At 59.0% G+C, this 15,577-nt stretch overlaps 2 protein-coding genes across 3 annotated transcripts; both read right to left on the bottom strand.

Moving 5' to 3' along the window:
- Nucleotides 1–1,313: 1,313 nt before the first annotated feature.
- SBK2 (SH3 domain binding kinase family member 2) lies at nt 1,314–7,155 on the bottom strand. 2 transcript variants are annotated; one of them, XM_082436686.1, is made up of 4 exons: nt 7,072–7,155; nt 5,597–5,851; nt 3,313–3,515; nt 1,314–2,704 (listed from the first exon to the last, which is right to left on the bottom strand). In XM_082436686.1, the coding sequence occupies exons 2-4, from the start codon at nt 5,847–5,849 to the stop codon at nt 2,114–2,116; spliced, it is 1,047 nt and encodes a 348-aa protein (XP_082292812.1). In that variant the 5' UTR covers nt 5,850–5,851; nt 7,072–7,155; the 3' UTR covers nt 1,314–2,113. The 2 variants fall into 2 exon arrangements, with proteins under 2 accessions (XP_082292812.1, XP_082292813.1); XM_082436687.1 differs by lacking the exon at nt 7,072–7,155 and adding an exon at nt 7,015–7,038.
- Nucleotides 7,156–7,956: 801 nt separating this feature from the next.
- Nucleotides 7,957–13,157, bottom strand: SBK3 (SH3 domain binding kinase family member 3). Its single transcript, XM_082436452.1, is given in 7 exon segments — nt 7,957–9,238; nt 9,241–9,255; nt 9,257–9,295; nt 9,297–9,971; nt 11,215–11,417; nt 11,946–12,096; nt 12,622–13,157. Coding segments are annotated over 7 exon segments (1,383 nt in total). The 5' UTR covers nt 12,667–13,157; the 3' UTR covers nt 7,957–8,983.
- Between the last annotated feature and the right edge of the window lie 2,420 nt (nt 13,158–15,577).

The raw sequence follows: 15,577 nt of genomic DNA, 5'->3' as shown, positions 1-15,577 counted from the left end.
TTGCCTCTTCCTCCAGCCCTCCTGCGGGGGCCCGTTGCTGGGTCATTGTCACCTCCCAGTTAATCCCCAGCTGCTGCCACCAATTAGCACCCTCTGTGCCCACCCCCAGACCCTGCTCCTCTCCACTCCCCCGCCCCTCAGCCCCACCCCACCCCCCAGCCACCTCCAGCTTTTTTGGGACACATTCTTGGCCTAATTGCTTGGGTTATTTCAGATTCACGGGTGAGGTGGCAGGAGGTCCTGCTCATGCTCCCCCTACTGCACCCACCATCTTATTCTCCCCCTACTCCAGGAAGCTCACCTGGATTGCCCAGGACAGGGGCCCATGTCCCCAGGTCTCTGGACTGAACTTAGATTGAAAGGATCCTTGGGGTCTCTCCACACAGGCTGCCTCCACCACACCCCTCCCCTCCAGGCAACACCTTGGTGGCCACAGCAGGGGCCCTGGGGGGTGCAGGGCCAGGGAGAGGGTGACACATGATCCAGCCCTGAGTTGTAGCCATTCTCTAGGCGGGCGGCCAAGGCGGGCACAGAGAGGAAGAGAGAGTGTTTACAAACAGGGCGGCTGCCAAGAAGGGGCCAGGGTGATGGGTGGCGGGGGGGGGGGGTGTGAAGGAGAAGAGGGCCCAGCTGGTGACTGGCAGCTGTGCCTGTGACTTGTCTTCCCCCTGCTACACACACACACACACACACACACCACATGCAGGCCCAAAGCCTCACAGACACGTAAACATCTCACTGCACACAGTGAGATGCACGCAGACTTCCATTCCCTCCCCTCGCCCAGGCAGTCACACGATTACATGAGTACACGGGGGCTCAGATGCTTGTAGACACACAAAACCCATGCACTCATGTCATCTGCATAGGGTGAGACACATTCAAACCCTCATGTCTCTCTCTCTCTCACACACACAAACACACACCATTATTTACACACACACGTGGGCTCACACTCATGGACACACAAATACCCAGAAATACACGCTCAAGTTCCTACCCACCTGAGAACAGCTGGACACTTTCCAGCTCCGGTGGCTAATCCCTCTCCTTCTCACACATATGTGTGCAGAGTAGGTGCAAACAGTGCTGACACACTCACTCCCAGGCACGCCCACAAACGCACACGCGGAGCCAGCACCTCGCAGGAGCACCCGGTGGGACCACTGTCTGCCATTCTTTCTGCCTCTGTCTGTCTCTCCCTTTCTCTCTGTCTCTGTCTCTCCTCCACAGCATGCTCTCCAGGGCACACAGGCACGCACACGCCGGCCTTCTCTTTCCCACACTGCCAGACCGACAGCATCACGGGGACCTAAATGCCAGGTGGACTTTATTTGCAGAGAGCGGTTGGGGTGACAGAGAAGACAAAGCACATTATCAAGAGGGCGTGGGCCCAGCACGTGGGGAGGAAGAGGGAGTTAGGCAGGGAGCTGAACCCAGCAAGACAGAAAAGACAAGGGCAGGAAGACAGGCCTACACGGAGGGAGGCCGTGCAAAACCAGGTGGGTCTGTTTACTGAATAAGCACCTGTGGACCACCTACACGGGGCAGGATCACCCCTTCTACATGGCGTCCATCAGAGAGCAGGACAGGCTGAGATCCTGGGCCCCCGGGAGCCCACATTCCAGCCGGACACACAGAATAGCCGCCACTACGAATCAATAAATCCTACGGCTGGAAGGGAGTGAGTGTCACAGAGGCAAGGGGAGCGGAGCAAGAGGAGGGGGCTGGGAGTGCAGGCTGGGGGGCGGCTGTAGTGTCCCGCCGGGGGCGAGGGGCGGCCTGGCTGAGACAGCTTGGCAGGAGGTGCGGGAAAGCACCGAGAGCACCGCAGGCAAAGGGCGCAGCGGGTGCCAAGGCCCGGGGAAGGTGGGGCAGGTGTGGACAGACACGGGGTGTTCTCGGAGGCCCCCTGCCCCCGGACCAAGGCAGCGGACAGACGCCCCGACGTGGGACATAAGGACAGAAAGGGGAAAATCATGAGACAGAGACCAACAGACAGCAGAGCAGCCAGCCGCCACCCGTGAATGCGGAGGAGACCTCAGGATGGGGGCCGGGGTTGCCTCCCGGAGCCTCCCCAGGCCAGGCTGGGCCCGGGCTGCCCCCGCGCTTCTCACTCTGGGTCCCCCTTGTCCCACTGGGGCACCTCCTCAGCCTCCCCCTCCCGCTGCCTCCAGGGCCGCCCCAGGTAGTCCCGGATGGAGCTCACGGGGCTCCTCCTCCGGGGGTGAGGGTCCAGCAGCCCCCACAGGAGAGCGTCGGCCACGGGCGTCAGGCCACGCCAGGGCTGGGGACGGGCCTGGGGCTGGCCTGAGGCCTGCCAGGTGACGTAGTCCTCGTAGTAGGGGTCGGCCTCCACCAGGGGCTGGTCCCAGGGGAAGTAGCCCGTGAGAAGGCAGAAGAGCAGGACGCCCAGCGCCCAGGCGTCCAGGGCGGGCTGGATGGGCAGGCCCTCGGGGAGGGGCGGGGGGCCGCAGAGCTCCGGGGCCGTGTAGGGGATGGGCGGCCCCACCAGGCGCAGCAGGGTCCCGCGGGGCCGCGTGTGGCCGAAGTCGGTCAGCTTGACCCACCGGCAGGCTGGGTCGCACACCAGCACGTTCTCCGGCTTGAGGTCCCGGTACACCAGGCCGCGGGAGTGGATGTGCTCCAGGGCTGAGGCCAGCTGGGCCGCGCAGCGCTGGGCTGCTGGCTGCAGGAGGCCCACCTGTGGGTGACAGGGTCAGGGTCCGCCACCCTGCCCGCCAGCCAGAAGGGAACGGGGCCGTAGCGCTTGTCCTCGGCCCCGGGGAGCAGGCCCAGGGGATGGAGGACCCCAAATAGGGTGGCTCTGGTGAGGCCTGGTGTGAGCCCCGTGGGGCCTGGTGTGAGCCCCGTGGGGCCTGGTGTGAGCCCCATCGGGCCTGGTGTGAGCCCCGTGAGGCCTGGTGTGAGCCCCGTGGGGCCTGGTGAGAGCCCCGTGGGGCCTGGTGTGAGCCCCGGGAGGCCTGGTGTGAGCCCCGTGGGGCCTGGTGTGAGCCCCGTGAGGCCTGGTGTGAGCCCCGTGGGGCCTGGTGTGAGCCCCGTGAGGCCTGGTGTGAGCCCCGTGGGGCCTGGTGTGAGCCCCATCGGGCCTGGTGAACCTCAGTAGGGTGCAGTGTTGGTTCCATGGCAGCCGTGAACTCCTTAGAGGCCTCACGATTCCACAAGACCTGCGGGCCCAGTGGGGCCTCTGCAGGACTACCTGAGTCACAATGCAGTGAGTGTGATTCCTGAGGCCCAGGTTGGGTAGCGGCGTCTACGTGGGACACCCTGAGCCGTGGGAGGCTGACCCACCTTGGGCTGAATGAAAGCGATGAGGTCCCCGTGCAGGACAGGCTCGGTCAGGAAGCTGTAGGAGTCGACTGACTCCACGCCAATGCCGTAGGCCGCCACGATGGCCGAGTGCGAGCCCAGGGAGAGGCCCACACAGAACTCGTACAGGAAGCCTCGGAGGGTGGTGGAGGCCTTCGGGAGCTGCTTCAGGGCCAAGGCTGTGCCTGGTGGAGCAGGGACAGAGGTGAGAGGTGCACGAGCCTAGGGCCGGCCCTGCTGCCCCTCAGCCTGGACTCTCTCCCACATGCCGCTCTCACCTCCTCCACCGCCTACCCCCTGCCAAGCCTGCCCTAAAATAGCGTGGCCACTGAAACAACACCAGTGGTAATGATAATAATAATAATGATAATAGTATTTAGTGAGTTTCTACTCTGCTGTCTTGGAGCAGGTAGACCGGTACCAAAAAAACTGAACTCAGAACCTCCAATGACCTTATTGGGCCCCTTGTTCCAGCAAACCCATGCCAAAAAGCCATGTTTGAGGCAACTGGGGAAAAGATACCCTGAACTGGGTATTAGACCCCACTAAGGAATTATTGTGAATTTTGCCACACGTGGAAACAACCTCCTAGAATGTAAGCTCCCAGAAGGCAGAAACTCTGGTTTCTTCAATTTTTTTTTTTTCTTTTCCATTACAGTCCTTAAAAAACTGAAAATAGAGTTATCATATGATCCTGCAATCCTACTCCTGGGCATATATCTGGTGAAGACTCCATTCAGACACATGCACCCCAATGTTCATAGCTGAACTATTTACAATAGCCAAGACATGGAAGCAACCTAAATGCCCATTGACAAATGAATGGATAAACACAGAATGGAGTATTCCTCAAGCCATAAAAAAGAATGAAATCGTGCCATGTGCAGCAACATGGATGGACCTAGAGATTGTCATACTGAGTGAGGTAAGTCAGACAGAGAAAGACAAATAGCATATGGTTTCTTCAATTTTTGAGTCACCAGCTGCCAGGGCCCAACCTTGCCCATCAAGAGGCTGTGTGTGATGGGGGAGGGTCACGTCCTTACCTAAAATGCTAACCATTCCCCTCCCCCTCCCCACTGGGTGCAGCAGTGCCTCTTCTGTTCATTGACAATGCCCTGAATTCCCACCATCAAGCACAAGCTGCCTTCGATTTTGAGGACCTGGATGAGGCCCCCTTACAAACCCTCTGTTCCCCATTATCGCCTCCAAGTTCTGTGATGACCCAGGTCTGCATCTTTTTGCATCTTTCTATGTTATGGGCTGACTTGTGTCCCTCCCCCCCAACTCCCCACTGCGAAATTCATATGTTAAAGTTCTCGCCCTGCAGTATCACAGAATATGACTGTATATGGCTGCGCCACACGGCTTGCGGGATCTTAGTTCCCCATCCAGGGACTGAACCTGGGCCCGCGGCAGTGAAATCACAGAATCCTAACCACTGGACCGCCAGGGAATTCCCTGGAGAGAGTGTCTTGAAAGAGGTAAAATGAGATCATTGCGGTGGTCCTTAGTCCAGTATGACTGGTGTCCTTATAGGAAGAGGAAATTTGGACACAGACATGCACACAGGGGAGACGGTGTGAGGACACAGGGAGAAGGTGGCCGTCTGCAAGCTGAGGAGAGAGGCCTCAGGAGAAACCAACCGTGCTGGCACCTTGATCTCGGACTCCCGCCTCCAGAACTGTGAGCCCCCCCCCCCCCAAGTCTGTGGTACTTTGTTATGACAATCATAGGAAACTAACTCACCCTCTCCCCATTCGTGCTGGGAGCTCCCTGAAGGCCGGGCTGGCTCAGACTCCTCCTTGGGGGCCCAGCAGCCCCCTGGACAGGGCTGAGCCCTGCAGTCTCCTTGGAAGGTGACGACCAGATTGGGGTCGGGGAGCACTTATTGCACAACCACCGTGTGCTGGCCTTGCTAAGCGCCTGGCAGACAGCATGGCTCTGCGCCACTCCCACGATGACCGCTAAGCCGGCCACATGTGAGGGCCACGAGAGGGGGTTCTGTCTTCCTCCCCACTGTCCCCAGCAACTAGAGCTACCGACATGTCCTCAGAGAATCACAGTTCTTTCAGAGAAGGACTCATCACCCACGTTTTCAAAGGAGGAGGCTGAGCTTCGGAGAGGGTCAGGGAGTTACTAAGAACACGCAGCCTGGAAGGGGCAGAGGCAGGACTTGACTGAGGTTTACAGACTCCCCAGCCTTGGCTAGCTTCTGCCTGGGCCCACACCACTGCCCCCCGCCTCTGTCCCCAGGCCCTTGTACCTTTCTGACGGTGGGTGACCAGCAGGACCCGGCCAAAGCGGCCCTGGCCCAGGGGACGCACATGCTGGTAGAGCTCGTCCACCTCGGCCTGGACCAGGGTCTGGGCGCTCAGCGCCATCATGTCCTCCAGCGCCAGGGCCGCTTCCTGGCCCTGCCGCAGCTCCTCTGCCGTGAGGCCCCCCAGGTCCTCCGCAGAGCCGTTCTCCACAGCCCCCATCTCCACCTGTTTCTCCTCTGATGGCTTCCCAGGCATCTCTGCAAGGGCAGAAGAGAGGGTGACCAGGACTTAGGTCCTGCCAGACCAGGGGCCAAGGAAGGAGGAGCTGGGGCCCCAGAGTTCTGGGTTGAGGGAGGAGGGGCTGGGGTCTGGGACCCCTGGGTCTGAGGGAGGAGGGGCTGGGGGCCCGGAGTTCTGGGTTGAGGGAGGAGGGGCCGGGGGCCTGGACCCCTGGGTCTGAGGGAGGAGGGGCTGGGGGCCTGGACCCCTGGGTCTGAGGGGGGAGGGGCCGGGGGCCTGGACCCCTGGGTCTGAGGGGGGAGGGGCCGGGGGCCCGGACCCCTGGGTCTGAGGGAGGAGGGGCTGGGGGCCCGGACCCCTGGGTCTGAGGGGGGAGGGGCTGGGGGCCCGGACCCCTGGGTCTGAGGGAGGAGGGACTGGGGACCTGGACGCCTGGGTCTGAGGGAGGAGGAGCTGGGGGCCCGGAGTTCTGGGTTGAGGGAGGAGGGGCTGGGGGCCCGGAGTTCTGCGTTGAGGGAGGAGGGGCTGGGGGCCTAGACTCCTGGGTCTGAGGAGGAGGGTGGAAGCTGATTGGCTCAGGCCATCGTGACTCATTTTCCCTTCTTATTAGAGTCATCTTGGGAGTGGGGAGACCAGTCTCGGGTTGGGGTGAGGTCAAGCCTGAGGCCACAGATGTCCCTCACCCCACCCCCACATCCCTGCGCCACCTGATGGCCTGAGGATGAAAGATGAACCAGATAACTCGAGACACACCCCCACCTGTTTCCAAAGCAAACAGACTCCGGCCCTGGGGGTGGATGAGCAGCTTCAGCCCCCTAAGAGCAAACAGGTGCTCTCTGCCCCCAGGGCCTGTGCAGGGCGGGCTGGCTCACACCAGGGCCTGGGGGACGCCTGGGTCCTGGGTGGGAGCAAGCACTCGGGAACGATCACCAAGCCCTTAAGTGGTCTTGGGTCCAACTCAATAGCCCCAGCCCCTCCCCCCTCAGACCCAGGGGTCCAGACACCCAGCTGACCCCTCTGCCAGGACCTTATACAACTCACACATCTTGGGACCGCCCCCCCCAGACTCTGTGTCCCTGACACTCAACCACTCTACAGTCTCAAGGTCTGTAATTAGCCCCTGATCCCCCAAAGAACCCAGGACTCTGCACCACCTGCACAGCTTCACTCTCAGGCCCACCTCAGGCGGTCTGACCCTTGCCTCCTCCTGACCCAGGCTCCAACCTCCGGACCTCACCTTCTCCAAGGCTGGCCTGACCCTTCGGCTGCCCGCTGTGGTCAGTGCCCAGCACTCAGAGCCCAGGCCAGCAGAGGCCTGCCCTGCAGCAAGACCCCGCCCCCACCTAGGGGGTCGTAGCCCCGCCCCAGGCCTCGCCCCTTGAACCTCAGCGGGAGAGCGACATCGTGCGTTGTCTCCCAGAACTGGCTCTGGCCAGACAGATGTCCCAGCCCAGGATGTCAGTTCTCCCTCTTCAGACCAGACCCCAGCCCCTCCCCGCTCAGACCCAGGGTTCCGGGCCCCCAGCCCCTCCTCCCTCAGACCCGGGGGTCCGGGGCCCCCAGCCCCTCTTCCCTCAGACCCGGGGGTCCGGGCCCCCAGCCCCTCTTCCCTCAGACCCGGGGGTCCGGACCCCCAGCCCCTCTTCCCTCAGACCCGGGGGTCCGGGCCCCCAGCCCCTCTTCCCTCAGATCCAGGGGTCCTGGTCCCCTGTAGAGGATGAAATCATTTCTCCAGCTTGCCCCTGCCTTGACCCCAGCCAGCTGCCCCATCAGTGCCCCACTGACAGGTCAGACACAAGTGTTTAGTAAGGGGCGTCCGGGGGAGGAGACATGGGGTCCTGTGTGGGGAAAGGATGAGACAACAAGATTCCAGAATGATGCAGTGAGAAATGACCTCAGCCTCGGAGCAGAGGGGCAGCAGGTGGTGCAGCCACTGGGAAGTGAAGGCCCCGCGGGGAGGGGAGGAAGGGAGGGGAGTCCCAGTTTTGAGTCTGCAGACTTCAAAGTTGGGGGGGGCAGGCAGGGACTCCCAGCACTGAAGGAGGAGGCAGGGGCAGGGGCCTGGAGGGTTGCACCCACCCCCTCAGGTTTCGAGCGAGATGATAAATGTGAACGCACTTGATTCTTCTTAAATTTACGTTTTATTCCAGAATCATTTTTAGATGTACAGGACAGCGGCTTTGAGCTCCCATGTCTCCTCACCCAGCTCCCTGCCAGGTGAATCCCTCACCCAGCCGTCGGTGCGTTTGTCCAAATGAAGACAGTAGCCATCAGTCAAACGCTAGACGCTTCTCATGTCCACCCACAACCTTTACCTGTCCCAGGGTCCAATCCAGGACACCCCGTTGTACGGAGTGAACTCACGTTTTTAAATCTAGAAAGCACGCAGGACAGATTCCCCAGAAAGAAGCAGGTCCCCATGACCGTGCTGGGTGCGGGGGGTGCGGCCTCGGATCCACACAGCCCCTGCCCTGCGGGCGGGAAGCTTCACAAGTCAGGGGTCTGTGTGCTGGGATGGGGGTGGCATCAGGCCGGCCCGGGTGGACACAAGATCCCTGCAAACCAGCCGTGGCCCTCGGCGTGGACGGGACCAGCACACGCCACGGTGCTCGCGCTCTCAGGGAGCTGGCGCAGGAGGCTCGCCGTGTGAGAGCAGAACCCGAAAGGATGTACAGGTGAACAAGGCCAAGTCCGTCCTGGGCAGCCTGCGAGGGGAGATGGAAAAGGTGGGGGCGCAGATCGCTGGGCTACAAGTTTCGGAGGAGCCGGAGAGGCCCCCGGGGCGGGGTCTACTTTCTGGAGGCCTGGAGTTGGGAAGAAGGCATTCTCGGGGGAGAACACAGGGTTTCCAAACGTCTGCAGGCAAGAGAGGGTGTGTAGGTGCCTGTCTGTGTGTTGATTTAGGTCCAGAAAGGATGAGTGCCTCCCTTAATGTCCCCCAGAGCCCAGGGAAGTGGGAGATATGGAAGGCGAGGTTTCCATGGTGTTGGATCTGGAAAGCCCAGATTTGGTGCCATGGCCAGCGGGAGTCACCTAAGGTCTTAGAGGAGAGGTGTGACCACATCACAAGTCCATAAGCACCCAACATGTCCCCACCGTGCAGAAATGCATCTACAGGGGAAACAGCACCTTCCTTCAAGAAGACACGTTCAGGACAGAAGGGAGAGGAAGGGTCGTTGAGGGAGGAGGGGTCTGGACCCCTGGGTCTGAGGGAGGAGGGGCTGGGGCCCTGGACTCCTGGGTCTGACGGAGGAGGTACCGGGGGTTCCGGACTCCCGGGTCCTCAGTCGGGCGGGGAATTGTGCATCCAAGTCCAGCCTTCGGTTGGGAGAGATGCAATGTGTTCCCTCTCTGTCCTCCCGGGAGCAGCTGTCTTTCCATCCAGGTGGCCATGGGGGCTGGGGGAGGGGCCTTTGGCCCTAGCTCTGGGCACCCGTCCCAGTCACCTGGTCAGGGCTCTCCGCCATCTGTCCCCGTCCTCCCACCATCTTTGTCGTCATTCTCCTCCTCCTCTGACCACTCTTCCAGGCTTGCTCCCCCCTCTTCCTCCTCCTCCCCAACTTCACTGCACATACTCCCCAAGCACCCAGGTCTCTCTTTGTTCTTTAACCCCCAATCATCCCCCAGGAAGTCCAGGACAGCCAGTGGGGGTCTCCTAGTCTCGTGATCCAGGTCCAGAAGCCCCTGGAGCAGTGCCAGAGCCGGGGGCGCAAACTGGTCCCAAGGGGGCGGTGGTTGAAGTGGCTGGGGCCTGTTGATCATCCAGCCAGCAAAGGCCTCGAACTCAGGGTCAGGGGCTAGCGCCACGTCCCAAGGGAAACAGGCAATGGCCGCACAGAAGAGAAGCACCCCCAGCCCCCAGGAGTCCACTGCTGGTCGCAGGGGCAGGGTTTCAGGGGGCAGCAGGAGGCAGAGCTCGGGTGGGGCGGAGGGCAGTGGCCATGGCGGGGCAGAGGTTGGGCTGCCCTCAGGCCGGGTCAGACCCAGGTCACCCAGGGCCACACGGCTGCAGACAGGGTCGAAGACCAGCACGTTTCCTGGCTTGACGTCCGCATGGACCAGCCCCCGGCCATGGAGGAAGTCCAGGGCTCCAGCTAGCTGGGCCACCACCCGCTTCACCTGCAGCTCTGGGAGGCCCTGGAGTCAAAGAGAGAGGATGAAGTAAAGGCTGCCCTGGTTCCCTCTTTATGTTGCTTCTTGGGGTTCAAGAATCCAAATCCCCAGACCAGCGGCTACCTCTAGTGTCCCCAAAACATCCCCCAACAGCTTCTCCAGATCAGCCTCAACCACAAGCTGCCTCCACATCTGTACCCCTGTAGACCAACTCCCAGATGTTTTCCTCACTGGAACCCCAAATCTCACCAGAACTTCTTTAACTTCCATCAAACTTTGTCCTAACACTCAAACCCACTCCTTATATTTCTTATCTCCTCTAAACTGACCACCAAGATCTCCAATGAAAACCCAAATCCCACACTTAATCCTAATCTTAGGCCCATACTAATTCAGGTCCCATCTCTAACTCAGACCCAGTTCTAAAGTCCCACAGTTTATTTCATCAATCGATTGATAGATCGATCCATCCATCAAACCAGTCATCCATCCAACGATCTATACAGCAGGGTTTCCACTCAATACCCATTCCACCAGCTCGTCAGCAATTCAGTAATTTGTCCAGTTATTTAATAGCCAACATCCATCCATCCATCCCTCCGTCCTTCAATCCATCCAAACATCCGTCCGTTCATCCATCCACCAATCTTTCCATCCATCCATCCATCCTACTCTTTCCCTCTTTCTCTTCCTCCCTTCCTTTTTTCCTTCTGTTTATCCCCAAGCCTATTTCAAATCCAAAGTCTATTCCTAAAGATGGCCCCACCCTAACTTCAAACTCAAGTACCCCCAGAATATCATGGATTCAGTCCTGACCTGGTCTTTCTAGAGAGAACTCCATTACAGCCCTTCTCCAACTCAATCTACATACACATCCTCAGCCATCTCTGCTTCACTCTGCAGCCCCAACAGTGCTCTTCTCCACACCCGTGACCAGTCTATAATCAACCCTAAATTCAACCCATCCATCTCCACCCACACCCATTCCCAATGCCAATGCCAATTAAAATCCCATCTCTGTCTCCCTCCCTACCCCCTCATCAGACCTGATCCATCCTCAACCCCAATCCCAACTCCCTGCCCTGGATGGATTAGGGTTGGGGTGAGTCATGGAAACTGCATTGAGAATTAGAAATAAGGAGGTGGTTTGGGGGCTTAGGGCGGAGTTAAGATTTGGGGGTCAGGGTTGGAAACAGGATTGGGGGAGGGACAAAGTCAGACCTGGGATAAGCAGTCCCAACCTCTGTCCCTTGCCTGCATGCCTCACCTGTTCCTCCAGCATCCCGCTGAGATCCCCACAGGGCGCATACTCCTGGGCGAAGGCGAAGTGTCGGGGGGTCTCCAGGGGTCCTGCCAGGGTCTGGATGATGCCTGGATGTAACGAGACACAGCGGCCCACACAGAACTCTCTCAGGAAGGTGGTTCTCAGGACCGAGTCCCGAGGTAGGAGCTTCAGAGCCACAACCGGACCTGCTGGGGAGGTGGGGGCAGGAGGGAACTCAGGGCGCTCTGATCTTGCTGTGGGGCCTTAGGCAAGGCACTCAACCTCTCTGAGCCTCAGACGTCTTACGCATAAAACAAGAGGGGCAGGGCATAGTGTCTAACCTCTCTGTGCCTCGAGTTTCTCCATCTGTGAAGTGGGAGTTGGAGGAGACCTTCCCTGAGGACTCTTTCTGCTCTGCCTCAGATTGCTGTGTGGCCTTGCCCAACTGCCTTACCCTCTCTGGACCTCAGTTTCCTCTCGCATAAAGTAGGGGATGCGGCGACTTGAATTTCAGTCCAAGTTGTGCTCCCGCCTTGCTGCGTGACCTCAGGCAAGTCTCTCACCCTCTCTGGGTGAGTTCCATTTTTTGGAAGACCACAGAGCTCTTAACTTTCTGGAGCCGCATCAAGAAGGGTCCTCATCAGCTCCCCGCAAGGCTGCTCCCTGTCTCAGTGGTTTCAGAGGCGGAAACCTGGGGGACATCAAGGACTGTGCCCTTTGGTGACCAAACTCACCCCCTTGGCGAGGCCGGGCAAGGAGCACGTGGCCGTAGGAGCCAGAGCCAAGCTTTCGGATGAGGTGATACTGGACACGCAGTTTCCTCACTGGGGTCACCCTGGTGGCCGTCAGCTCCACGAGCCTCTGGAGGGCCGTGGCTGTGTCCTCCTGCAGGAGAGGGACAGAGGTGGGGAGGGGGTGAGTCTGGGGCCCACCTAGAGCAGCAGGGTGGGCTGGAGGCCCAGCCCAGGGCTGAGGTGGGGGGTTGGTCCCCAGAGAGGGTGAGTCACAATGACTCACCCGCCCTCAGGCCACCTGTTTTTGTGTCCTGGCGGGGTTATGGGTGATTGTCTCAGCGACCCTGCCCACTGCCATCTGCGGGAGCCACCAAAAGCCCCAGCCCCACTGGGGGCCTCCCCAGCCCACACCACCCCTGACTCTACCCCTCCCTTTCTCCATCCTCCTCTCTTCCTGGGTTTCCCGTTCTTTGTTTCTGCGTACATTTCCCCCGGGGGTCTTGGCCTCGCTCTGTGTCCTCGGGTTTGTGTTCTTCTGGGTCTTTGATGTTTCTCTGTTTCCCTGTCTCTTCTGGTTCTCTCTGTGTGTGTCTCTCTGTGTCTGCCCCCTGGCCCTCTCCATCTCTTGCATCTCTCTCTGTCTCTGTCTCTCCCTCCCTTGTCTCCTGTCTCTCACCTCCGGGTCCCCATCCTCCTGGTTCTCGGGGTCCCTGCGCTCCATCTCAGGGTGACCTGGTGTCAGCTGGCCCTCGGGCAAGCACCCCTGGTCTGGGCTCCCCAAAAGCAGCACGCCCACTGAGCTCCACTGCACCCCTGAGCAGAGCCGAGGCCTGGAGCTAATCTGAAGGGTCTGCCTCCGTGCCCCTCTGCGTCCGAGCCCGGAGACTTCCCTGCCTGTCTGGTCCCCTCTCTCCACACCTCCCTGTCTCTGTCTTGCCCTTGTTCTAGCTCCCGGGTCTCGGGGTGGGTCTCCCCGCCTGTCTGTGGGTCCCCGGCCCCTCACTCCTGTCCCCACGCTCTTCCCACTGTGGCCGCTGTCTGTCTGTCTGTCTTTCAGGATGTCCGCACTCTGTCCCCCACTCTGGCCTGCTCTCCCCAGTGTCTCTCTGTCTCTCTCCCGTCTTTGTTTCTGACTCTCTCCAAGCCTTTTGTCCCTCCCTTTCTCTGGGCCCGGGACAGGGGTGTGTGTGACAGCTCGGAGACATCCTGTCCCCTCCCACCCCTCCCTCCCCCTTCCAAACTTAGACCAGCTTGGACTCTGGGCTCTGGTCCCAGGACAGAGGGGACAAAACATATTATGAACCCCCAGGGGCTGGGCCTGAGGGCAGCAGACAAAGGGGAGCCCAGCCCCTTCGTACACCTTACCTGGGATGGGAGACCCAGGGCTCTGTGCACCCACCTGCCTCCGTGGGCCTCTGGGGACCAGGGAGACCACTCCCAGAGCCCCCTAATACCAAGAGTCCCCACCCCCAGCCGTCCCCCGTCAGACCCCGGAGCTCTTAATAGCTGAGAGAGACTCTGGGGAAAAGTCTTCTTTTGTGTACTCAGCAAGGCTCTGAGCCCAGCTCTGCGCTGGGGCCTTTATACTGCATCCTCCCAGCCTCCCAAAAGGGTGGGGATTTATCCCCAGTTTACAGAGCAGGAAACTGAGGTTCCGAGTGGCCATCGGCTTACGTGAGGTCAGAGGGGAGGAGGTGTGGGGTGACCCGGGACAGGCCTGTGTGACTCAGCCCGGACGCCTGCCCCATCAGGTTTCAACTACTACTACAACCTGCTATTAATAAAGATGCAGCTAGAAAGGTCTCTGGGCCTCTGGAAGGATCCCCAGGAAACTGGCTTCTGTGTTGGCCCTGGGAACCTGGGCAGGGCTGGGGGGGGTGCGGTGCAGAGGCGGAACTTCCTTTGTTCTTTGACTTTTCGAGGCTTGTGGAAAGTTGCAAGCGCAGAACAGTGGAAAAGGAAAGCCACAGGGAACACCCTCCGCTCCATCGACCAGACTTCGCAAACGTTACTTTTTGCCATACTCTCTTTCTCTTTTCTTTTGTGGGGATGGAGTATTTTAAAGTAAATTGCAGTCTGTGGAAATCATCTGGGGCAAAATGATACACTGCCTGGTGTTTGGTTTCAAATACTCCAGCGCAGGAAAAACATGGCCCAAGTGAGGGTGGGGATGTTGCGTCAACAGCACGTGTTACTGAGCACAAACAGTTCCTTTACTCTTTACTTTTGGTTCTGCTAGAAATTTTCCCTCATGAAAAGCTAAAAGTGACTAAACTACAGACATCATGATAAATTCTGCCCCAATGCTCAGGTTTACGTTTCCATCAAAGGAAGGAAAATTTCCAGCTCAACTGCAAAACTTTTATCAATCACATCGAACGGCACTAACGGTAATTCCTTAAAATAAGCTAATGCTCAGTTTGTATTCTTCATTCCCCAATTTTCCCAATTTTCTATTGCTGCTTTAGTTGAGTCAGTAATCAATGTCAACATGTGACTTTGGAGGAACTTTTTTTTTTTATTTTGAAGTATAGTTGACTTACAATATTGTGTTAGTTTCAGGTATACAGCATAGTGATTCTTTTTTTAAAAAATAAATTTATTTATTTATTTATTTTTAGCTGCATTGGGTCTGTGTTGCTGCGTGCAGGCTTTCTCTAGTTGCAGCGAGCGGGGGCTACTCTTCGTTGCGGTGTGCGGGCTGCTCATTGCGGTGGCTTCTCTTGTTGTGGAGCACGGGCTCTAGGTGCGCGGGCTTCAGTAGTTGTGGCACGTGGGCTCAGTAGTTGTGGCTCGCAAGCTCCAGAGCGCCGGCTCGGTAGCTGTGGCGCACGGGCTTAGTTGCTCCGCGGCATGTGGGATCTTCCTGGACCAGGGCTCAAACCCGTGTCCCCTGCATTGGCGGGTAGATTCTTAACCACTGTGCTACCAGGGAAGCCCGTGGGGGAACTTTTGATCACTCTGCCTTTTGTATTATTTGAATTTCCCCCACAGCATGTTACCTATTCAAAAACTAAAACTAAAATTAAATAATGCAATGATGACCCTTCATTCAATGCTTATCAGGTGTCAGGCCCTGGCTCTTTATTTTTTAACTTTTTAAAATTCATTCAAGACTTTGTGGAGTCCTCCCGACAAGGCTTGGATGAGTAGGATGATGGCTTCCAATTTACTGATGGGGAAACTGAGCCCTGGAGAAACAGAGGCATTGGTCAGCAGCCAGAGACAGGCAGAGCCAGGATTCGCGAGGGTCCGGGGACCCCAGGCTGCCCTCTACCACGCCCCCACCCCACTCAGCCTGGAGCTGAGTCCCTCCCCGGGGGGCTGCAGGGCCTGCAGGGCAGCTGCTGGGCTGGAGCCGAAAGGTCAGGCTGCAAAGCTGGCCACCTGGGTCCCCCAGCGGGAGGGTGAGAGGGGCCGCTGCAGGCCTCCGGCCCTCCCCAGCCCCCCCGCAGGTTCACTGATGATCCGGGGAGCTTTGCACCTCCCCATTTAGCCACACTGCCACGTGGGGTCACCCAGAGTGACCGCGAGAGGCAGGTGTGATGGTGCGGGGGGGAGGCCCAGCCCAGGCTCCGGGGTGCACACACCCCTGTTAAAGCTGGGCTCTGGGCCTCCTGCCTCGCCACGCC

Source organism: Balaenoptera physalus (genome assembly GCF_965194825.1).
Source record: "Balaenoptera physalus genome assembly, chromosome: 19".
NCBI lineage: Eukaryota > Metazoa > Chordata > Mammalia > Artiodactyla > Balaenopteridae > Balaenoptera > Balaenoptera physalus.
This window is presented reverse-complemented; position numbering and strand designations above follow the sequence as displayed.